We start from the raw sequence: 25,637 nt of genomic DNA, 5'->3' as shown, positions 1-25,637 counted from the left end.
TGTGACGAAGGCCCATACATCGGTGGAATGAACAAGTGTGACAGTAACGAATCCTCGCAAGTTCGAAATTCTTGGAATAGTGCCAGCGAGAGGTCGGAGGATTGGCGAACAATTTCTACACAGTTTTTGGTGGGAAGAGAACAGTAACTTAACAGATACGCCACTGGCTAGAACTGGGCAAATTTCTTCTCATTGGTGGGAGATTATTAGATACGTACAGAACGCAGAGCAGGCACAAGAGACAGGGTGCAGACAAAACTGTTCTTCACAGAAGAAACCCGACAACGACAGTCACTGTTTTCTTGGCGACTTGTCGATGCCCGTGAGTCAGCCTGAACAGGCAGACCAGTTCCAGTGGCGTCCATCTGCATCCTCCACACTCTGCTCATTCAGACACAACAAGCCGGCCGCGTTGGTCTCGCGGTTCTAGGCGCGCAGTCGGGAACCGTGCGACTGCTACGGTCGCAGGTTCGAATCCTGCCTCGGGCATGGATGTGTGTGATGTCCTTAGGCTAGTTAGGTTTAAGTAGTTCTAAGTTCTAGGGGACTGATGACCACAGCTGTTAAGTCCCATAGTGCTCAGAGCCATTTGATAGTTCAAATGGCAGACACAACAATTATGGTGAGAATATCTAGGGGCATCAGCTGGTTAGGACGGAACGAAGTCAGGGGTTTTCCAAATTTTCATTAAATTTACGTAGGTAGCCATGAACAGGCAAACAGGCATAGTATCAGTGTTAATTTTATTTCTGTTTCCGATACAATCGTACAGTCCCTGTTACGCATTGGCTGCTATGTTGTGCTGTATTTATAACGTTAGGAAGTTTATTTCTACCCACCCCTATTCCTTGACAGATACGTTTACCAGAAGTGTCAGCGTTTATTTTAATATATTACAATATTTCAGTTAGATGTTCTTTGTCGTGTGCTCACCTAAAATTCTGTGTAGTATTCTTATTAATTTGTGCTCAATGCATATTTTGTTATAAAAACTGGGTTCATTTAGGCTAGGTCTTTGATGTCACAGTGAGTGTAATTATTTTTCACGCAGTTTATTAATATTGGGAGTGTCGATGCCCAAGGCTCAAAAGTAGGTCGTCACTGTTATTTAATAGCGTTAATTAAATTCCTTTACGTAAGATTTTTCTCGAGTACATGAGTTCTTCGTGAAGCGATCAGCGTCTGAGTTTCCCATCTGATGCAGGTGACTGTACCAATTCCAGAAGAAAGTTTTAGTTCTGTAAGTAGGCTGTTTAGGTTTTTTATATTGGTAACGCCACGTAGCGCTCTGTATGAAAATCACTGGCTGTGCTGTGTGCAGTCAGTGGCTGGTTGGCATTGTTGTAATACTCGCCGTTGTAGCGTTGGGCAGTTGGCTGTTAACAGCGCGTAGCGTTGCGCAGTTGGAGGTGAGCCGCCAGCAGTTGTGGATGTGGGGAGAGAAATGGCGGAATTTTGAAATTTGTAAGACTGAATGTCATGAACTGCTATATATATTATGACTATTGAGGATATTAAGGTAAACACATTGTTTGTTCTGTATTAAAATCTTTCATTTGCTAACTATCCCTACCAGTAGTTAGTGCCTTCAGTAGTTTGAATCTTTTATTTAGCTGGCAGTTGTGGCGGTCGCTGTGTTGCAGTAGTTCCAGTAACCAAGATTTTTGTGAGGTAAGTGATATGTGAAACGTATAGGTTAATGTATGTCAGGGCCATTATTTGTAGCGATTACTGAAAGTCAGATTGCGTTACGCTAAAAATATTGTGTGTCAGTTTAAGCACAGTCTTGTATAATTGTTCAAAGGGGACGTTTCAGTTCGACTGGCACTTTGGAGAAGATTCTGCGCGTTGTTTACAGAGGGGTGGCGTTTATATTGAAAAATAATTTCATGTGTCTGTGACACTTTGAAGTGTAATCCAGCGTCCAATAAAAGTTACTTGGCCTGCCCCAATAAGGTATAATTAATTTTTAGAAGCCCTCTTGTATTTTGTAGGTTCTAACATGACATTATCGCAACTTTACCACACAGAATGTATACATAGGTTACTGCTATCGCCGCCGAAAAGTCATATTCTAAGTAATTTTACCCGATGCATTTTTAAAAATGGTTCAAATGGCTCTAAGCACTGTGGGACTTAACATCTGAGGTCATCAGTCCGCTAGAACGTAGAACTACTTAAACCTAACCAACGTAATGATATCACACACATCCATGCCCGAGGCAGGATTTGAACCTGCGACCGCAGCGGCCGTGCCGTTCGAGACTGAAGCGCCTAGAACCGTTCAACCACAGCGGCCGGCTGCATTATTAGAGCATAACCTGAGAAGCAAATGTTCTAGGCCAAGCGTTCCGAGACGGAGGTACGTACCACTGGTGGTATGTATTCAAGTAAACAAACTGCATAATGACATAGGTAAAACTATTCTCTTACGTTACTTTATTTATTTTTAAGTAAAATGATAGTGAGCAATCTGACTTATTAAAGCAGCATGTGTATAACGTAAAAGAAAAGGGATTCAGCGCAGAATGTTTGTATCGCACTATATGAGGGATACGGGAAAGTTGTTACTCGAAAGTTTTCCAGCCGCTTTGCAACTGCTGACAACTTATGTTATGTACCATGCGTGGTGATGTGGGTAGTCAATAAGCAGTGAAAGGTTTATTGTTGTTTGTTGGGCGTTACGTTGGATGGCAACGTGATATGAAGAAAACATACGCCTGGAACCGTTGAATGGTATTACAATGAGCTGATTCTTGAGTACTATAATTGTGATCTGAAGTTTAACCTGATTCTTGAGTACTATAATTGTGATGTGAAGTTTAATCTGATTCTGTCTCCTACTTGGTGAGTGATTGTGTTTTGTGTTAACCATGAAGCGATTTTTAATCTTCTGCGAAACGTTATTACCTCTACCATATCAGTAGCTGATCGAGAGGATACATAAAACCATATATATGTTGTCAGCACTGACCAAGATGGCGAAAATTACGCCACCCGTACCGTTCCTCACCCCTAGGGTACTCGTCGCTCAACGTTCCCCTCTCCCTCCCCCTCCCCCACCCCTACCTCAGGGTTCGTTAAAAAGGGAACAAGCAACAGTGGTCCGTCAAAATCTCTAAAAACGTCAAGTGGTGGTGACAAAAAGTCTGGGAGCCCCTGTTGTAGGAAAATGTGGTGGATGCAAAATTGGGGCCAGCTACTGCAGAGTCGTCTGCTGGACAGATCTTGCACTAAATTGCCGAGGATTACAACAGCGAAGAACCGCAACTGGAACGATCACATAAAGAAATATCTGGGGAAGGCGAACCAAAGATAGCGCTTCACTGGCAGAACAATTAGACGTTGCAACAGGTCGGCTAAAGAGACTGTCGACACCATGCTTGTCAAAAATGGTTCAAATGGCTCTGAGCACTATGGGACTTAACTTCTGAGGTCATCAGTCCCCTAGAACATAGAACTACTTAAACCTAACTAACCTAAGGACATCACACACATCCATTCCCGAGGCAGGATTCGAACCTGCGACCGCAGCGGTCGCGTGGTTCCAGACTGCAGCGCCAAGAACTGCTCGTCCACCCATGCTTCTCCATCCTCTGCTAGAGCACTGCTGGACACTATGCTATACTTATCAGACTCCCGGGTTCGATTCCCGGCGGGGTCGGTGATTTTCTCTGCCTCTTGATGACTGGGTGTTCTGTGATGTCCTTAGGTTAGTTAGGTTTAAGTAGTTCTAAGTACTAGGGGACTGATGACCACAGATGTTAAGTCCCATAGTGCTCAGAGCCATTTGAACCATTTAACCTTATCAGACAGGATTGATGGAGGACATTTAGTTCACAGAAGGGCAGTTGGTTTTGTGTTATCGTAGTAGGATGTGAAAGTTGCAATCGTAATATTTTCAACAAATTTCAGTTACCGAGTTTCTGCCCCGAATGGGAAAATATTGTGTTGACTTCCACCTGCTTACGGAGGAATGAGATCGCAATGAAGTGAGAGGAATCAGAGCTCTCATAGAAGGATTTAGGTATTCATATTTCCCACGTGCTATTCAAGATTTTAATTTTCCAGAAACGCATTGACAGAAAAAAGTCGCAACACCAAACAGGAGTCGTGCGGCGTGAACGGAAGTTGGTAGGCGTGTTTCTACATATGGAAGATGACGACGATTCTGCCGCCAGTCGCATAATTGTGGCGCTAGTAGCGCCAGGTATGAGGTAGCGAATCATTTTTGCACTCGATATGCGCTGTGACGATCGTTAGCCTTATGTACCTTTGAGATTGGACTTGGAGAGTTCATGTTATTCAAGACTGCCTTGACTTGGCAGGAATGTAGCCACTGAACACGATTGTTGGCAGAGGTGGTTACGGCGATCTACGGTCGCAAGAGTAACGGGCTCCAGACGGCCTAGTGCCACTACCGAAATGGAAGATCATCGTGTTCGCAATTTTTTGACAATTTGGCACCACAGTGACACAACGAACTGTTGCATATCGGTTACTTTGAGGACAGAACCATGCCAGACACCATGTAGTGTGCGTTCTATTGAGCCCAAACCACCGCCATGTGCGACTTCATTGGTGCCAAGCGAGAGCTCGTTGAAGGGCAGGGTGGCGGTCTGTTGTGTTTTCTGAGGAAAGCGAATTCTGCCTCGGTGCCACTGATGGCCGTGTGTTGTTGGTTGGAAGAACGACTTTTGAGGGTCTGTAAGCTACTTGTCTGGGTGGTTGCACACTGTACCTGCACCTGCAGTTATGGTATGGGATGCGATTTCGTATGACAGCTGAAACACTCTTGTAGTTATCTCAGGCACCCTACCTGAAAACTATTAGTTCCATCTGCTGGTTCGACCTGTTGTGTTGCCATTCATGGACAGTATTCCAGCAGGCCTATGTGGCCGAGTGGTTCTTGACGCTTCAGTTCGGAACCGCGCTCCTGCTACGGTCGCAGGTTCGAATCCTGCCTCAGGCATGGATGTGTGTGATGTCCTTAGGTTAGTTAGGTTTAAGTAGTTCTAAGTCTAGGGGACTGATGACCTCAGATGTTAAGTCCCATAGTGCTCAGAGACTTTTGAACCATTTGAACAGTATTCCATGGAGTGTTTTGTTTGTTGTAACCGATCATGCTCTTCAGAGTGCCTTGGCCTGTTCGATCACCGGAGCTGTCTCCAATAGAGCACATATGGCACATCGTCGGATAACACCTCTAGCGTCATCCACAAACAGCATTAACCGCTCTTGTGTTAGCTGACCAAGTGCAACATGCATGCAACTTCACCCCACAAACTGACATCAGGCGACTGTGCAACGCAATGCACGCACGTTTGCTTAATTGCATTCAATATTCTGGCGGTTATGCTGATAACACAGGTCTGCAACATAAAAATTGTGCCGGCCGCGGTGGTCTCGCGGTTCTAGGCGCTCAGTCCGGAACCGCGCGACTGCTACGGTCGCAGGTTCGAATCCTGCCTCGGGCATGGATGTGTGTGATGTTAAGTCGCATAGTGCTCAGAGCCATAAAAATTGTTTCAAATTTATTAATTTTCAACGCTGATTTCGGGAAAAATAGTGAAAAAATTTCATCACGTACAGTTATTTCACAAACTGCCTGTCTAGTTTTAGCTTTGTTCGATATTTCAGCACTCTAGTGAGTTTCAATTTTGGTTTTTAGGATCTCCATAAACTATTATTTAGTCGTTTTTATACTAGATATACGTAAAATAAAGAGAAATTAAGAGGAACAAGCAGTATTTTCATGTCAGTGCCTATTTGTCGCGCTGACACTTCCACCGCCATCACCAAGCAGTGAGCTTCTGCCATTGACCTTCAGTTCACAGTAACTCTTTACTCTGTGCTGTTCACGTGTTGTTGTTACTAGTGCTTTAAAGTAGTGACTGTTTTCTTGTGTTGTGAAGTTCTTTTGTGGACAATGGGAAACGCCTACCAGAGGATGCACAAACTCGCCAGATTGCTTCTGCTACATTTGTAGTAACTATACCATTAAAAACTAAGAAAGAAACATTTTCGATTTTGTTGAAACAGTATATTTCAACTATTTTGGTATAAAGTTAGGCCACCGTGATAAGCCTTGGGCCGCATACAAAATTTGTTCACTGTGTGTTGAAGAATTGAGGCAATCGTTTCAACGTAAAAAGCAGTCCTTACGTTTTGGAATACCAATGGTTTGGAGGGAGCCCAAAAATCATGGTGGTGACTGCTATTTTCGTTCTTGCAACGTACGAGGTTTCAATTTGAAAAAGAAAAAGGATATTTCTTACCCTAACAGTCAATCAGCAATTCGCCCTGTTCCTCATGGACCTGAAGTACGAGTACCTTCTCCTCCAGATTCTTAGGATGATATAGATGATCACGAGCCATTCGCTCAGCGAGGTGATAGTGAAGAAGACAGAGATTGCTACGATCCTGGCACAACCGATCTTATTCCATTCTCACAATCTGAACTGAACGATTAAGTTAGAGACCGAGGCCTTTCGGAAGAATCGACAGAGGTTTTAGGATCTATATTGAAAGATAAACATATGTTGGCTCCGGGTACATCCTTTTCTTGGTATCGATCGAGGGAAAAGGAGTTTGTATCTTTGTTCTCTAAAGAAGGTGGCTTGGTGTTTTGCAGTGATGTTCCTGGACTTATGGTACGTTTCAAAACAGAATATGCTCCTGATAAGTGGAGACTTTCTATTGATGCTTCAAAAAGAAGCCTTACAGCAGTACTTCTACACAATGGCAATAAGTATGCTGCTATACCAGTTGGACACTCGGTTCACTTACACTCCTGGAAATGGAAAAAAGAACACATTGACACCGGTGTGTCAGACCCACCATACTTGCTCCGGGCACTGCGAGAGGGCTGTACAAGCAATGATCACACGCACAGCACAGCGGACACACCAGGAACCGCGGTGTTGGCCGTCGAATGGCGCTAGCTGCGCAGCATTTGTGCGCCGCCGCCGACAGTGTCAGCCAGTTTGCCGTGGCATACGGAGCTCCATCGCAGTCTTTAACACTGGTAGCATGCCGCGACAGCGTGGACGTGAACCGTATGTGCAGTTGACGGACTTTGAGCGAGGGCGTATAGTGGGCATGCGGGACGCCGCGTGGACGTACCGCCGAATTGCTCAACATGTGGGGCGTGAGGTCTCCACAGTACATCGATGATGTCACCAGTGGTCGGCGGAAGGTGCACGTGCCCGTCGACCTGGGACCGGACCGCAGCGACGCACGGATGCACGCCAAGACCGTAGGATCCTACGCAGTGCCGTAGGGGACCGCACCGCCACTTCCCAGCAAATTAGGGACACTGTTGCTCCTGGGGTATCGGCGAGGACCATTCGCAACCGTCTCCATGAAGCTGGGCTACGGTCCCGCACACCGTTAGGCCGTCTTCCGCTCACGCCCCAACATCGTTCAGCCCGCCTCCAGTGGTGTCGCGAGAGGCGTGAATGGAGGGACGAATGGAGACGTGTCGTCTTCAGCGATGAGAGTCGCTTCTGCCTTGGTGCCAATGATGGTCGTATGCGTGTTTGGCGCCGTGCAGATGAGCGCCACAATCAGGACTGCATACGGCCGAGGCACAAAGGGCATCACCCGGCATCATGGTGTGGGGAGCGATCTCCTACACTGGCCGTACACCTCTGGTGATCGTCGAGAGGACACTGAATAGTGCACGGTACACCCGAACCGTCATCGAACCCATCGTTCTACCATTCCTAGACCGGCAAGGGAACTTGCTGTTCCAACAGGACAATGCACGTCCGCATGTATCCCGTGCCACCCAACGTGCTCTAGAAGGTGTAAGTCAACTACCCTGGCCAGCAAGATCTCCGGATCTGTCTCCCATTGAGCATGTTTGGGACTGGATGAAGCGTCGTCTCACGCGGTCTGCACGTCCAGCACGAACGCTGGTCCAACTGAGGCGCCAGGTGGAAATTTCATGGCAAGCCGTTCCACAGGACTACATCCAGCATCTCTACGATCGTCTCCATGGGAGAATAGCAGCCTGCATTGCTGCGAAAGGTGGATATACACTGTACTAATGCCGACATTGTGCATGCTCTGTTGCCTGTGTCTATGTGCCTGTGGTTCTGTCAGTGTGATCATGTGATGTATCTGACCCCCGGAATGTGTCAATAAAGTTTCCCCTTCCTGGGGCAATGAATTCACGGTGTTCTTATTTCAATTTCCAGGAGTGTAAAACCATATTACGAAAACATTGAACTGGTTTTAAGCAAACTCTGCTATTCAGACCACAAATGGACACTATGTGGTTATTTAAAAGTGATTTCAACGATGCTTGGTCAACAAAGTTGCTATAGAAAGTTCTCTTGCTTTCTCTGTGAATGAGACAGTGGAGACAGAAAGCAACACTACACAAAAAAAGCTTGAGCCTTGAGAAAAACCTTACAGGTAGAGGTTAAAAATGTTGAGAGGAAAATCCTTGTGGATCCCAAAAAGGTGTTACTTCCACCACTTCACATTATGTGGGGGCTGATGAAACAATTTCTTAAGTCATTGCCAAAAGAAGGGGAGTGTTTCAGATATCTTTGTGGACGGTTTCCTTGTTTATCCGAGGCAAGACTAAAGGAAGGAAGCTTTGTCGGACCAGACATTAGAAAGCTAATGACAGATCCCAACTTTATGAATAAATGGTTAAAATGGCTCTAAGCACTATGGGACCTAACATCTGAGGTCAGTCAGTCCCCTAGACGTAGAACTACTTGAACCTAACTAACCTAAGGACATCACACACATCCTCGCCCGAGGCAGGATTCCAACTTGCGACTGTAGCAGCAGCGCGGTTCCGGACTGAAGCGCCTAGAACCGCTCGGCCTCAGGGGCCGCCTTTGTGGAAAATAGGAAACAAAAGGCAGCATGGACTCTTTTAAATTAGTTGTTACCCGTTTCCTACGAGACAAAAGAGATCCAGAGTACAAGACATGTTCGACAGCTTTAAGAAGCTGGGCTGTGAGCATTAAAGTTCATTTTCTCCACTCACATCTTGACTACTTCCCTGAAAACCTTGGTGATGTGAGTGAAGAGCGAGGCGAAAGATTCCACCAAGACATCAAAGAAATGGAAAGAACATATCAAGGAAAATGGAACGTCAACGTAATAGCCGATTGCTGCTGGATGATAAAAAGAGATAATTATATTAATGAGTGTATGGCATTGGTGGCCGGGAGACCCTGCCGCTCCACAAGTGGCTTAACGCCAGTGCGGCGACTTTCGAGTGAATGAGGATGAAATGATGATGAAAGACACACAACATCCAGTCATCTCGAGGCAGAAAAAAATCACTGACCCCGCCTGGAATCGAACCCGGGACCCCTTGTGCCGAAACATCGAACGACACCGCAAGACCATGAGCCGCGGACAAAGAAACAGTTCCTCTTCAACGAGTCCATAGCCGGAAAAGCAATAAAAGAAGCTTCGACAGAAAGCGAAAGCGTTATTATAAGGTTCATATGGTTGAAATGGCTTCTGAGGACATCAGTCGCCTAGAAATTAGCACTACTTAAACCTAACTAACCTAAGGACATCACACACATCTATGCCCGAGGCAGGGTTCGAACCTGCAACCGTAGTGATCTCGCGGCTTCAGACTGTAGCGCCTAGAAGCGCTCGCCCACAATGGCCGGCCGTTATTATAAGGACTTTTGAGCTTAAAGAGAAATGGAAGTGTACTGGAAATGTAGTACGAAACATGATTTACAAATGAAATAAAATTTTATAACGTTGGAAAAAATGTGAAAATTGCTAAAATTTCGTTATTATACACAAAAATACTCCCTTTTTGTGAGAAAACCTGCCGTGATAGAAAAAAAAATGGATTGCATTTTTGAAACCAGGGCTGAAAAGTCCATAAAAGTTAGTTATCAAATATAAACAACTTTGAAAAAATATTTTATTGCAGACCTGCGTAATTAATCTACCAGCATTTCACATTTTCAGTGGTTTATCTTTCGCTCACATTATCTCGCGAGCTTGCAATTTTCAACACTTGAATGTGTCACCTACGCAAATATATTCCCGAAATTTCATTACTCCACATTTATTAGTATTTGGTGTTCCGATTTTTTTCCGTCATTGTAGTGTGAAAGTAGTTCGATAGACGCTCTGGCGGGCACTTAAGTATGAATTGCAGAATAGTCATTTAGATACAGACGAATAAAAAGGCTATTTCGGCCGCAATTTACCAGAAAAAATTGTTTAACGAGACACGGGATGAATAGAAATAAAATAAAAAAGGCTCTGAGCACTATGGGACTTAACATCTGAGGTCATCAGTCCCCTAGAACTTAGAACTACTTTATGTGAAAAGTGCGAACGTTTTCTAAATGTTGGCGATTCGTATAATAAGGCGGGACATGAGTATAAATCCGGCGTCCACACAATCGGACGTGCGAAACCTAAACCCACATCCAGGTTGGCCGGCACATCTGCGCCAAAATGGCTCTAAGTACTATGGTTCAAAAATGGTTCAAATGGCTCCGAGCACTACGGGACTTAACTTCTCAGGTCATCACTCCCCTAGAACTTAGAACTACTTAAACCTAACTAACGTAAGGACATCACACACATCCATGCCCGAGGCAGGATTCGAACCTGCGACCGTAGCGGTCGCGCGGTTCCCGACTGAAGCGCCTAGAACCGCTCGGCCACATGCGGGCAGAAATAAAATAAAATTGATCTTATTTTTATGTTTTCGCCACTGGCAAGTCTGCCACCGAAAAGTCGCAAGGAACGCGATTTGTGAGTGCGTGCTACGCACCTGAGTGGATGCCGATGCGCAGCTGGAGGCTGTCGTTGGGCCGGTGTCGCACGCGGAAGCGGCGCACGTTGTCCAGCAGGTGCAGCGACATGCTGGCGATCTCGGCGGCGTGCTCCTTCCCGTTCCTGATGGGCAGCCCGCTCACCTGCGACACCCACCACGACAACCAACCACACTGCATCAGCGCCTCTGCAAGAGTTAATGCGGTCTGCTCTGACAGCTTAAGTAGGCATCACTGGACGTGCATTATCTGGTGCTACCTTTGGTTAGGTGAAGTCGGACTGTGCATCCACCAATTGTCACAGATTCTAAGTGTCTCATACGTCAGCTTCGCCAGTCTTCGTAATAACATGACCATCTTTATCCTTTCTTTAAGGGAAAGGCATGTAGCATGGTCTCAATAAACAACTAACTGATTAAAATTTTAAATCACGGTGACAATGAACTACAACACGACACTGAAACTTTGCAGTGTGGTAATTTCTCGCTACATACAGAAAAGAAAGGCTTAGTATCACAAATATCTCGCGTATTAAGACCATCCTAGAGAAAAATTAACATTAGTACCACAAAATACAATCGTCTGAAATCCAACTGGCTGTGTTCGTCCATGAGAGTAAAAAGGTATAGGTACTGCGATGGTGCAGTTGATGCTGAGTTGTGTTGTATGTTAACTGGGGGCCTAGAAACGACGGAGAGACTCCGTCCTCGCCGCAGCCGCAGTGGTCCACAACCCCACGACGACTACCGCAGTCCACTTCACAACTCCGCCGCCCCACAGCGAACCACTCTTTCAGGGTTATTGTGCGGTTCGGCATCAGGTGCCCTCCCCCCCCCCCCCCCCCCCCCCCAAGGAACGCTCACAAAATGGCTCTGGGCACTATGGGACTTAACATCTGAGGTCATCAGTCCCCTAGAACTTACTTAAGGACATCACACACATCCATGCCCGAGGCAGGATTCGAACCTGCGACTGTAGCGGTCGCGCGGTTCCAGACTGTAGCGCCTAGAACCGCTCGTCCACCAAACCAGCTAACGTCTCACACCAGACGGGTGTTTGCGCGGTAGAGTAATGGTGGTGTACGCGTACTTGGACAACTTGTTTGCGCAGCAATCGCAGCCATAGTGTAGCTGAGGCGGAATAAGGGAATCCAGCGCGCATTCGCCGAGGCAGCTGCAAAACCGCCTAAAACCGGTCGGGCCTGATTCTGTGTTTCTTGTCTTCGGCAAGGCGGTCTGTACAGCTGAACACTGTCACCCAAGGAATGAAATACAAACGTACATATTGTCAGCCAAGCTCTATAATTGGGCTGAAGACCTCACAGCAAAGAGAAGACAGTATGTCATTCAGCAAATACACTGAAGCGCCAAAGAAACTGGTGTCGGCATGTGTATTCAAGTACAGAGATACGTAAACAGGTGGAAGACGGCACTGTGGTCGGCAACACCTACATAAGACAAGTGTCTGGCGCAATTGTTATATCAGTTACTGCTGCTAAAACGGAGAAGATTTAAGTGAGTCTGGACGTGGTGTTACAGTCGGCGCACGATCGATTTGACATAGCATCTCCGGGGCAGCGATGAAGTTGGGATTTTCCCGTGCGACCGTTTCACGAGTAAACCGTGAATATCAGGAATCCGGTACAATATCGAATCTCCGGCATCGCTGCCGCGGGAAAAAGATAGTGCAAGAACGGGACGGGACTGAAGAGAATCGTTCAGCTTGACAGAAGTGCAGCCCTTCCACAAAGTGCTACAGATTTCAATGCCAGGCCATCAACAAGTGTCAGCATGCGAACCATTCAACGAAACACAATCGATATGGGCTTTCAGATAAGAAGGCCCACCCATGTACCCTTGATGACTGCACGAAACAAAGCTTCACGCCTCGCCTGGGCCCTTCATCACCGACATTGGACTGTTGATTGATGACTGGAAACATGTTGCCTGGACGGACGAGTCTCGTTTCAAATTGTATCGAGCAGATGGACGTTTACGGCATGGAGGCAACGTCAGGAAGCCATGCACCCTGTATGTGAGCAGGGGACTATTCAAGCTAGTAGAGGCTCTGTAATGGTGCGGGGCGAGTGCAGTTGGAGTGATATGGGACCCCTGATACGTCTAGATATGAATCTGACAGGTGACCGTACCTAAGCATCCTGCGATATGAGGCAGGTGTACCAGTTTCTTTGGCTCTTCAGTGTAGAAGACGTTGTGTCATTTTCAACAGGAAGAAAGGTTTAGACTGTGCACAAAATATGCAGTACATGACAAAAAAAAAATAAATGAAAAGGCGACATTCCGCTTGCGGAGACGGTGGTTGACTTACTATAAGCAGTTTTTTTTTCATTTTTGACACAATCACTTTATTATGCTACTGCAATAACCGGCTGCGGCCTGCATTGGTCAATGTAGGCTGAAACCAGTTATGATTGTATCATAAAAATTGTTTGTGTTAAAAAGTAAAAAAATAAAGCCTTAAAGATATGAAGCAGCATGGTGGCAACCTGAGGACAGATCTAATTTTCACAATTTTTTGGAGACGCACAGCGGTGTTACTCATGGCGACGTCGAGTGAGGAGTCGTCGTGAATGACATCAGGTCGTGGCTAGTAGTGTCTGAGGGAACTCTTACGGCTCTACGCTACGTCACGGACATCCTGCGTCCTCGTGTGTTGCTTCTCACAAGACTGTATTATGGTGGCGTTTTTCAACAAGAAAATCCTTGTCCACGCATGCCATGTATCTCTGTAAAAAGTCAGATTGATGCTGAGATATGTCTGTGGCCAAAGAGATCTCTAGATCTGTCCCAAATAGAACCTTCCTGAACAGTGATGTTTCGCTTGCTTTCCGCTTCTACTTCTTTTGCTAGGTAGAGCAGAACTGAAGTAATGTATAACCTCAGAAGCTACACGAGGTTGTTCACGTATAATGCTGTTTCATACACTGATGTCGGAATAATAGAAAATTAGAACGAAAACATGATCGATGCTTTGTGCAAGGATTGGCAGATGACACAGAACACGAACTGACGCACCGAGCATAAAAATGGCGGATTTTGCCTTTATTATAAGACTACACGATCATCGAACAATTGCAGGAAGCAGTCACAACCCTCAAATATCTGGGGGGACTCGTGCGGAGCGATGTATAATGGAATGAGCACGTATAACTCATTGTATGAAGTCAGATGCCAGACTGAAGTTCACTGGAGAGTCCTCAGGATGTGTAGTCCACCTATGAAGGAGGCAGGCAGCTTACAAAACCTTCGCTTGACGATTTTTGAATACTGCTTGTCATCTGGGACACGCAGTGCACAGGACTAAGGAAGGAAAAAAGAAGATCCAATGACGATCAGGGCGGATCGACACATGGTCTATTAACAAGCACGAAAGCGACGTACACATTATCATTCAATTCCATCGGCACAGTTTCAGTAAAATGAGAAATATTTGACCACGTGATCTAGATATAACTGAGCCGTGCACGGCTTGCGTTTACTCCATTTATTGTTTATCATCTTCTATTACGGTACTGCCGCCTCGTTTTATTATTCCATTTACTTGCGTCATTAACTTCCTTCCGTACTAGCCCGTGAGCGGCAGCAGCAGTGCGTATCGATAAGTGCACTGCCGTACCATCTCTGGAGCGACCGATAGTATTTCCGGGTCGTCCGTTCTGGACGGACCAAAATTGCAGTCGGGACGCAGCAGCAGTGAAGTCGGGGACGGAGCGCCGGTGAAGCGCTGAAAGCCAGTGCTCGTCGACCGCTGTCGACACACATGAACTGTCCGATGGAAGAAGATCAGAGCGGGACGACCGTTGGTTGGTCGTTCGGTTGGTCGTCTCATCGGCCGATGTATTTTTGGTCCTTTCTCCGTTTCCAGGCCTGGGCAGTTGGTCGGTTGGCATGAAACAGCGAGGGAACCTCCGCGGCAGGTAGTTTGGAAGGGCGGTCGGACTGCGAGGGGCTGTTCCCATTGCTATGAGGTCCGTGGCTCACCGATACCGGACATGAAAGTTAAGTTATTCTGTCGCTTGGTTCGTTGACTGTCTGTCGGTTGGGTTGGCGTCGGATTGAGAATTATTGGGCCGACTGCCTGTTTCACCTGAGCGAGCGTTAGTGTTTGAATTCCAGGCCGACTCTCGGAACTTCTGAGCGCCCTTGGCTGTGCTGCCTTTTTTTATTTGGATCTTATTTTTTGTACGTGTATAGCTTTTACCTGATTTTTTAAATTAAGTTTGTTTTGCCCTTAAGGCGTAAGATTCTTTAGGCCTTCAGCCTAATTTAAAGAACTGTTTCAAGTAAGACCTTTGGCATTTGAAAGATTTTGATGTTGTTGAATTTTAAGTGTTGGGCCTTTTGATTTTGAGTTGTTTTGCTCTTAACGCGTTCATATTAGTCCAAGGAACTGTTACACGTAAGGCCTTTGAAATTTTAAAAATTTTAATGTTGTTGACTTTTAAGTGTTGGGCCTTCAGCCAGTTTTGAGTTTGAATTGTTTTGCTCTTAAGGCCTTCAGCCTAAATTAAAGAACTGTTTCACGTTTAAAAAAATCAATGTTATGGAGCTTTAAGTGTTAGAACTTCAGCCGATCTGAGTTTAACTTGTTTGCTTTTGAAGTGTCTGATTCTTTGCGCCTACAGCCTAAATAAAGAACTGTGGTAAGATAAGGCTTGCCTTCTAAATTTCTGGTTATGCTATCGTTTTAAGTTATTGGCCTTCAGCCATTTTTAAATTAAAGTGGCTTCCAGCCGGTAATTAAATCCTAAAGATTACAGCTGTCTGTTAAAAAAAATTTCGGCTCTTGTAATGTTTTATGAAATAATAAAGCTGTATGTTCGAGTGTAACTGACCACCCCTTATTTTGGCCCCTTACCACAATTTAAACTACCTGTCCTGTCCTGCGGGTTAAGCTGGGCATTTCAATAACTACATGCACAAATGAGCAAAACACCCTGTTAATAGTATGCTGGTCCAACTTTTGAAAGAAATACAGCACCTACTCTGCTTGGGATAGGTTCGGTAACTTCTTTGTAGGTTTCCGGAGGTATGTGGCACCAGCACGGGTCACGCAGCTCTCGTAAATTACAGACCTGTGATTTGTGGACTCGGAGCTCACTCGAGACAACGTCCCAGATGTTATCCATCGGGTTTGGATCAAGCGGATTAGGTAACCATGACATCAAAGTGGGTTGACCATCATGGTCCTAACAAAGGTAGTACGATTCTGGCCTTGTTTTGGCACACAGTTATCCTGCTGGAAGCATCATCACCGTCTGGAGAGACATCAAGCATGAAGGACTGTAAGTGGTCGGCAATACTCTTCAGCTACACCCAGCTAACATGGAATCTTTTAATTGGCTCAGATGTCTCATGGGAACCCGGGTGAATGTCATAGCATAATACTGCTCCCACTCACGTAGCAATCATATACAACCGCTCACTTGACGAAAGGTCTGTTCCTAAAGATTGGAAAGTAGCACAGGTCACACCAATATTCAAGAAAAGAAATAGGAGTGACCCATTGAATTACAGACCCATATCACTGACCTGAATTTGCAGTGGGATTTTGGAGCATATACTGTACTCGAACATTATGAATCACCTTTAAGAAAATGTTTTATTGATACATAACCAACACGGATTCAGAAAATATCGTTCTTGTGCAACACAGCTAGCTCTTTCTTCCCATGAAGTAATGAGTGCTGTCGACAAGGGATCTCAGATAGATTCCATATTCCTAGATTTCCGGAAGGCTTTTGATACCGTCCCTCACAAGCGACTGTTAATCAAATTGCGTGTATATAGAGTATCGTTTCAGATGTGTGACTGCATTCGTGATTTTCTCTCAGAGAGGTCTCTGTTCGTAGCGATAGTCGGTAAATCATCGACTAGAACAGAAGTGATATCTGGCGTTCCGCAAGGTAGTATCATAGGGCCTCTGCTGTTCCTGATTTACATAAATGATCTAGGTGATAATATGAGGAGCCCCCTTAGATTGTTTGCAGCTGACGCTGTAATTTACCGTCTAGTAAAATCATCATACTGTCAATTCCAACGTTCTCTTCCGAATGCGAAAATATTTTGTTGACACCCTCATACGTACGGAGAAATGATCATCATAATAAAATAAGAGAAATCAGAGATCGAACGGAAAGATTTAAGTGTTCCTTTTTCCCACGCGCCATTCGAGAGTGGAATGGTAGAGAAGTAGTATGCAAATGGGTCGATGAACCCTCTGCCAGACAATTAAGTGTGAATTGCAGAGTAACCATGTACATGTAGACGTAGATGCGTCTCTGACGAGTGTTCCTCTGGAGCAGACGTTCTCTCTGATTACGGCATATCTGGACGCTACCATCGGCATAACGAGAAATGCGATTCATGCCACCAGGCGACACAGCACCCTTGATTCGCGGTCCAATCTCGGTGATTCGATGCTCGTTGCGCTACTGGTCGTCATTTTCGACAATATTCGCTGAACGGCGTGCTCCGAAATACTAGCGACTGCGCCTGTACTGTACTCCGCCGTCAGGTCTGCCACCCATGAGCACCTATCATGCAATACAGAGCGGAGAAATCTCCGTCGCCCGGGTTCTGTGTTGTGGCGTGCACGTCAACACCTTGTCACCTAGTCGTGGTTTCACTTTCATCCACTTGAAGATCTTGTCAGTAAAACGCGAACAGCCAACCAGTTTCGTTATTTGCGACATGCTGGTATTCAGGCGCCGTGGAATAACAATGTAACCTATGCCAAACTCTCTTATGACTGCGGATTTACTTCATTTGCGGCCCGTACCGTCGTTAGAATGATTCTCGACTCGTCTCCGCTTCTCGCATACACTTATAACGTGTCGCGTGTCCGCAACGTCACTAGGCAGTATTCAAAATTACTATGGGCAGCCATGATGTTTTGGATCATCAGTGCGTGACAGACGCAAAAAAAGGAAGATTGGGTGTGCCGTCCTGTCTATATCAAGGTCATTAGAGACGGAGCACAAGGTAGAATTGTATCAAGGAAGGGGAATGAAATCGGCCGCAGCATTTAAATGGAGAGATTTAGGGAAAGCACGGATGACCGGAAGCTGGTTTGAACTGTCGCCCTCCTGAATGCGAATCCAGTGTCCTAACCACTGAGCCACCTCGCTCGATGTGTCAGAGGTTACGGTTTCTTGGAGGCTATTTGTACTCATGAAATAAGTGTATATGCCTCGTTGGAGGTTCTGTGATGTATACGGGACGTGGTTCAGACGGGTAGACGCCTTTCAGACGTATTTGTCCTTTATCCTTGCTGCAGCAACGTCTGTTGACATTCTGGGCGAGGTAGCTTACTTTATTGGCAATAAGTAGGATGATCTATTGGGTCAAGAATACGTGCAAGTGGTACGAGGTCACTACAGTTTCGATCACCGCTGAATGCAGCTGTGCAGTGTCGTGCTGGAAGTGGCCGCCTAGACGATCAGGCATCTTAATGCTAAGTGTTCCGTAATATAACCAACAATGAACGTGGTCACCTCTCGTCAAGGACTAATCTTCATAACTTGGAAAAATCTTGCAGTAGGCCGCATGATATGCTGCATATAACATTGAAGTATCATTATCGCTATTATGAGTATCAGGGCCCAATATTCTGAAAAAAGAGACCACCATGAAAGCGTATAAAGTGATGACGGTTCCTGTGTTATCCTATGCAAGCGAAAGTTGGTTTATCGCAAAAAAAACGAAAAAATAAAATTCAAACAACCGAGATGAGGTTGCTAAGGAAGACGAAGGACTGCACGTGAAGAGACATGCCTGCAAGTAATGATATAAGAACATAATGAAATATTTTCGACGTGAATGAAAATAATCCGAAGTATAGAGACGATTGGTGACAACTCAGGAGGACGCCAGGTCACAGATTGATCGAGATGATCCTGAACTACAAGCCGATTGCGAAAAGAGTACTGGAAGACCTCCGAAAAGAGGAGGATGGTTTTGTTTGTGAGTGCGGAACAGGCGACGGCCTACTACTTAGAACCAAGAAGGTAACTACTATGTGTGGCAGCATATTTGACAAAGATGAAGGTATTTGTTGTTTAGATTCTCACGGGGGATACTACCGAAATATACTAATGCAGAAGTGAGACTTTTCACCAGCAAGCTGAACACACATCTTCTTGCGGTCAACAAGAGGTACAGACTCCAAGACTGCTGGCGAAACGTCTTGAAGAAATGCAAGTTGTTATGCCTCAGTCATTAACAGTGTAATAAAATAATTTCCTATTCGTCGTTCCTGTGCAGTTCCAGATCAGAAGATCGATGGTGATCTGAGACGAAGCTGTGTGTGGATTTTCGTCACTCCAGACAAGCCAGTAGAAAGCACTACCATAGTTGAAAGCCTCTTCACTCGTGAACAATATGAACAGTACAAATCTCGGAACCTCACTATTTCCTCAAACTGCTCAGTGCAACAATAGTTTGTCGAGAATCTTGGCAATGTCTCTGACTCAAACGACCCAGTTTCTCATTAAGTTTCTAATCAAGGCGATTAGCCGCGAATATCCCGGTTATGGTCAGTGAGCCAAGAGACTGGCGAATTATTAGTAGAAGAGATGAAATTTTCATGGTTGTGTCGCGAAATTAAATGGATCAGTGGCAAACTACATCGTAGACACATGACAGTTTTTATGATAGTTTTAAGGTAGCTTTTAAAGGTCACTCAAGTTCTAAATATTTCACGAGAAACATTAAAGATCAAATGAGGGTTAGAGGGATATACTTCCTAAGGGCTTCTGCTTATGTAGTTTTGGTTCACAATGGCAAGGTTGAACAGGTGTCGAAAGGGATCAAGGGTCTCTGGTGCTGTGACGAACATCACTCGAGTGCCCTCCGTTTTCAAGATACGATTACGGAATCTAACCGTTGATGAATGGCCAGAGGATTGGCACAGTTCAATCCGGTATAAAGATTCAACCAGTAGTTACAAACTCATCCTTGTTTCGAAACTTTCTGTTTGTCTGGAAGCCGCTAAGAACGTGTGCTAGCTATGGTTCAATCCTTTTCACTTGCATCGGGTAGTTGCTATGAACAATCTTCTCAGTGAATGTCAGAAGCAAGAACAAGGAGGTGTAAGCCATTTGCTGGTTTCCTGCTGTTTCTTCTAAGCAAAGTGAATCTACTAACTCTTGAAGTTTTAATCTATCTGTTACATACAGATAGCCAAATAGATGAAAGCAAGCATGCACTCCGTCTTCAGGCCACAAGTGGCCCATCGGAACCATCTGACTGCCGTATCAGCTGTGTGCTCAGCATACCGCTCTCCCGGCCCTTATGAGGGTTTTCTTTGACCGGGGCCGCTATTATTCGGTCGAGTAGCTCCTCAATTGGCATCACGAGGCTGAGTGCACCCCAAAAAATGGCAACAGCGCATTGCGGCCCAGATTGTCACCCTTGCAAGTGCCGACCACGCCCGACAGCACTTAACTTCGGTGATCTGACAGGAACCGGTGAATCCACTGCGGCAAGACCGTTGCCAAATAGATGAAACCTGTTTCTTTCATATGCGACAGTACGTTGTGTTTAGAAAAATGATTGTACCACCAGTGGTGTACATTTTAAATTCCTTATCTATATTTCCATAAAGTCTGTTCAGTTCTCTTTAAGGTATTCTCTTCCACCTACAGTTGTTGTCGAGATTCTCATGTACAGGTTGGGCGCCTATGTGGGTACTGGTAAAGTATGTGACACAGTTGTGCAGGTCCTTTCTGCTACGATTCTTCTATATAGCTGTTTTCATACCTGTTGGCTGTATGGTTCTGTATGACTAAGTAAAAAAAGTAAATAAAAAAAATACAAGAACAAAAAGATCGATGCGGTATGTATTTGGAAGATAAGCAGTTTACCAACAATGGCGTCACTCGCACTGCCCATTGAAGACTTCATGTCATATGAAAAATTCATGTACGATGACTGATTCCTTACCTTAACGTTCTCGATTTAGAATCTTCAACCATCAGTACAGTTTTGATACTGAAGGTTTGCAACACACTACACAAATATTTCGAGTGGTGTTCACTAGCATTTCTTCTTGACAGAGGGGAGAACAACTGGAGCATGTGGTGTGTCGAAAGAGATAACGGACTCACTGGCAAAGCACCAAAATATTTTTCCTCTACTCGTATATGTGTACACCACTCTATTCTTGTAAGTGGTATATTCCCGCCATTAGGTTATCATCATGGGGACTGCCTAATCACCGCAAGGATTCTCAATATGCACGCTACGACCGTAAGTGAACTAACTGCTCCTAGACCCATCACTAAAGCTAGTTTCGTTTCAGGTACAGTTCGAAAGTGTATAGGTGTCAATAGCACGACACGAAGTAGCGATCAGGAACTAAGTTTTTCTACGTGAGGCTCAAACTTTTGGAAAAGTAAATTCAGTGATTGAGTTACTGCCATCTTCCTTTTATTTCAGACAGAATGATTCTACGACACATTCATAAACAGTCGACTGTAACAAAGCATGTCACAGCGTTTTGTTTGCTAAATGCCGCCCATGGCAAGCAATGTCTCGAGACGCTCGGCATAGGCCTAAACAAGTTTTGATTCTGTTATAGATTGTGACTTTTGTCTTTATTGTAATTTCATTCGCCTGCCCCATGGGCTTACAAAAAAGGAGTGATAAAGGGGTGACAGAAAAAAACACGGCGGGGGGGGGGGGGGACAGTTAAAAAGTCGATATAAAGTTAAAAGAACACAGCTTGCAATCTGTTGCACACTTAAAATCACTGGAGTCAAACACAAGTTAAAAGTTGTCCACAGTATAAGAATCACACAGAGCTAGACACTTAAAAAACAAAACCACTGGAAACGACGGAACACTCACAAAAAAACCGCTGGCAGGGACCTGCCGAAGGACCAGAGGGTGGAGAGGAGGGAAAACGAGGGGAAGAGGGATGGAAAGTGGGAGGAAGAGGAAAAGGGGGGGGGGGGCAGGGGCCGCACCAAGAGGCAGGAGACGGGCAGGGCGGGAGATGAAGAAGGAAACAAGGCAAGAGAGAGTGCAGAGACACTGAAGGGGATCACAGGAGAGGGAGGGGGCATAGGAGGGGGAAAGCTGCTCAGGAGAAGGGAGGGGGAGGAGACAAGGCCTGAGGAGGAGGCAAGAGAAAGGTGGGGTTAGAGTTGGTAGGAAGGTTAGTCGTCAGGGCGAAGCTCATCTTCCAGGTGCTGGAAGTTGCATTGGGAAAGGAGTTGGAGGATGTGGAGATGGAAAGGCAGGACACAATGGTAAAGGCGCGGGAAGATTGTAACTATGTCGCAAATAAAAAGAAAACTCATAACATCCCACAATTCGAGAGTGAGGTTGTGGTTGTTGTGGTCTTCAGTCCTGAGACTGGTTTGATGCAGCTCTCCATGCTACTCTATACTGTGCAAGCTGCTTCATCTCCCAGTACCTACTGCAACCTACATCCTTCTGAATCTGCTTAGTGTTTTCATCTCTTGGTCTCCCTCTACGATTTTTACCCTCCACACTGCCCTCCAATGCTAAATTTGTGATCCCTTGATGCCTCAGAACATGTCCTACCAACTGGTCCCTTCGTCTTGTCAAGTTGTGCCACAAACTCCTCTTCTCCCCAATTCTATTCAATACCTCCTCATTAGTTATGTGATCTACCCATCTAATCTTCAGCATTCTTCTGTAGCACCACATTTCGAAAGCTTCTATTCTCTTCTTGTCTAAACTATTTATCATCCACATTTCACTTCCATACATGGCTACACTCCATACAAATACTTTCATAAACTACTTCCTGACCCTGGAATCTATATTCGATGTTAACAAATTTCTCTTCTTCAGAAACCTTTTCCTTACCATTGCCAGTATACATTTGATGTCCTTTACTACTTTAAGTGTCTCATTTCCTAATCTAATTCCCTCAGCATCACCCGATTTAATTCGGCTACATTCCATTATCCTCGTTTTGCTTTTGTTGATGTTCATCTTATATTCTCCTTTCACGACACTATCCATTCCGTTCAACTGATCTTCCAAGTACTTTGCTGTCTCTGACAGAATTATAAACTCATTGGCGAACCTCAAAGTTTTTATTTCTTCTCCGTAGATTTTAATACCTACTCCGAATTTTTCTTTTGTTTACTTTACTGCTTGCTCAATATACAGTTTGAATTACATCGGTGGCGGGGGGGGGGGGGGGGAGGGGGGGGGAGGGAACGATTCGATGAGACCAGCCAGTCTCCTGCAGACCAACACCGTGTCGGCTCTCGAACTTTGTCTACAGGATGGTGAATGTTCATTGGTCCCTTCGTAAAGTTGCTGCAGTTGCCACTGTTCCGTATAATCCAAGAAGTACATACGTACTCTTAATATAATGTGGTTTCAGTAGTTACTCTTTAAATGTAACTGCACAGAATGTTTAAATACTTAAAGTACAAACGGAAACGGCGAATACAGGACAATGAAACAACTACAGAATCCAAATAAACATTGACATCTACATACATCCTCCTCCTCCGCAGATTATCGTTCAGTGCATAGCGGAGGATACCTTGTACCACTTCTAGTCATTTCTCCTCCTATTACACTCGCAAATAGAGAGGAGGAGAAACGATTGTCTGAAAGCGTCCGTAAGGGCTGTAATTGCCAGCGTCTACATGAGCTTTACGCATTACGTACGTTGGCAGCAGTAGACTCGCTCTGCAGTCGGCCTCAAATGTCGGTTTTCTAAATTTCCTCCAACTGTGTCTTGCGAAAGGAGTGTCGTTTTCACTCCAGGGATTCTCATTTGAGTTCACGAAGCATATCCGTAACACTTGCGTGCTGATCGAACGCATCGGTAACAAATCTAGCAGACCTCTTCTGAGTTGCTTCGAAGTCTTCCTTTAATCCCAGACACTTACTCAAGAACAGGTGGCTATAGAGTTCTATACGCCGACTCCTTTACGGATGAGCTACTCTTCCCCATAATTCTCACAATAAAACGAAATCGAATATTCGCCTTTTCCACTACCAACCTCACGTGCTCATTCCATAAAATATAGCTTTGCACCGGTACGTCGAGATAATTAATCGAAGTGACTGTGTCATGCTGCACGCACTAATGCTGTATTCGAACGTTACACGCTTGTTTTTCGTATTTATCCGTATTAACGTGCAACGTTCTACCTTTGTTCAAGCTAACATTCACCACATCAACTAGAAATTTTGTGTAAGTCACCTTGTATTCTCCTACAGTCACTCAACGGCGACAACTCCCCTGACACCACAGCGTCATCAGCAAACAGCCGTCAATTGCTGCTCACCCTTTCCAACAGATTATTTATGTGGTTTAGAGAATCAGAGCGGTCCTATCACACGTTCCTGGGTCACTCCTGACGATACTATTCTCTCTGATGGACACTAGCCGTCGAAGACCGTGCACTGGGTTGTATTACTTTAAAAAGTCTTCGAGCCATTCACGTATGTGCGAACATATGTACGTTCGGACCTTCGTCAACAATCTACAGAGGGGTATCGTGTCAAATGCTTTGCGGGAAATCAGGAATAAGGAACATGTCTATCATCCTCCCTCGATGGCTTCTTGGATAAAATGTGAGATAAGGGCAAGCTGAGTTTCGCACGAGCGATGCTTTTTAATGTGATGATTTAGGGACAGAAACTTTTTTGCCTCAAGGGAATTTATTTTATTCGAACTCAGAAGGTAATTAAGAATTCTGCAGCAAACCGCTGTTAGAGACATAGGTCTGTAATTATTCGTGTCAGTTCCTTCACCTTTTTTATATACAGGTGTTTGAGCTGGTGCTGTGCTGGCGCCAGTCTCCATCGACTGTCTTCACGATCGTCTGAGTAGATTTTTCGGTGCCTGCTTGGTTTCGTACCTTTGGCGGATGGCTTATTTAACTGCGGCGCGCGCGCTCTCTTGTCTTGAGATCGGGTATCAGCTGTGTCATCGACAGTCAAGTGCGGCGTGGTGCCTGTATGCAGCGCGGCGAGTGGTCGAAGAAGGAGCGTGGGCCGCTGCTGCGGCGTGTTTACACATTGTGTTGCAGATCCGCTTCCGACGATGATTAGGGTGTCTTGGATATGTGAAGGACAGATTTCCTTCGTGTCTCTTGCCTGTTATTCAAAGTCAATGAACTGGAATCGTCGATGTGTTCATCGGAGCGTTTTGTTCATGATAATTGAATACTCCTATGCACGGAAAACCATCTTGGCTGTTTCAGTTACCTTTGATCTTGCTGTCTGATATGTTGACGTCATTTAAGGTAGTGCTAGTCACGAACAACCAATAGACATGAAGCAGTGTTTAATGCATACCAAGTAGTGCCTGGCGTTCAGAAGAGGGCCGAAATATTTTCCCTACTTTCTTTTCTACATTATTATTTTATTTGTTGTTTTAGAGTTTGTCTAATCATATCTTAAGGGCCACTGTCACGTATTTTAAGTCTGCTTAAGGCTCATTTGTGCCGCGTAAAATTAAAGGTTTATTGATAACTGGTTGGGTTAATATCCTGTGTATCTGTTGCGTCAGAATGTTGTCTGCCGCTGATGCGTTTATGTTGCAGATAATTGGCGGTGGTCGACGCGAGCGAGCTCCGATCAGGGTATCACGGTGGAAGAGTGAAAATTAAGAACCTGGATCGGTGTCTATGGTTACGTTGTTAACGTGAGGCAATTCCATCTTGCCGGTGGAGAGTTGTTTTCCGCGAGTTTACTTGTAGATCAAAGTTGAGTATATTTTTATTTCACCTTCTGGTTCGTGCATCCCCTGTATCTGTTAGATCCTTTTGGTTTGTTCGCGTCCATCACAAATTTACCGTAAAGTTGAGGCCGTCCCACG

At 45.2% G+C, this 25,637-nt stretch overlaps 1 protein-coding gene across 3 annotated transcripts in view; it reads right to left on the bottom strand.

The window, feature by feature from the left end:
- LOC126278966 (guanylate cyclase 32E) overlaps positions 1-25,637 on the bottom strand; it is an 829,856-nt gene that overhangs the window by 26,649 nt on the left and 777,570 nt on the right. For all 3 annotated transcript variants that reach the window (XM_049979279.1, XM_049979262.1, XM_049979270.1), the window contains exon 21: positions 10,790-10,934. In XM_049979279.1, the coding sequence (XP_049835236.1) occupies positions 10,790-10,934 (145 nt within the window). The remainder of the gene's footprint in view (positions 1-10,789; positions 10,935-25,637) is intronic.

This window comes from Schistocerca gregaria, chromosome 1, assembly GCF_023897955.1.
Source record: "Schistocerca gregaria isolate iqSchGreg1 chromosome 1, iqSchGreg1.2, whole genome shotgun sequence".
Lineage (NCBI taxonomy): Eukaryota > Metazoa > Arthropoda > Insecta > Orthoptera > Acrididae > Schistocerca > Schistocerca gregaria.
The sequence above is the reverse complement of the archived record's forward strand: the minus strand, read 5'-3'. Positions and strand labels throughout refer to the sequence as shown.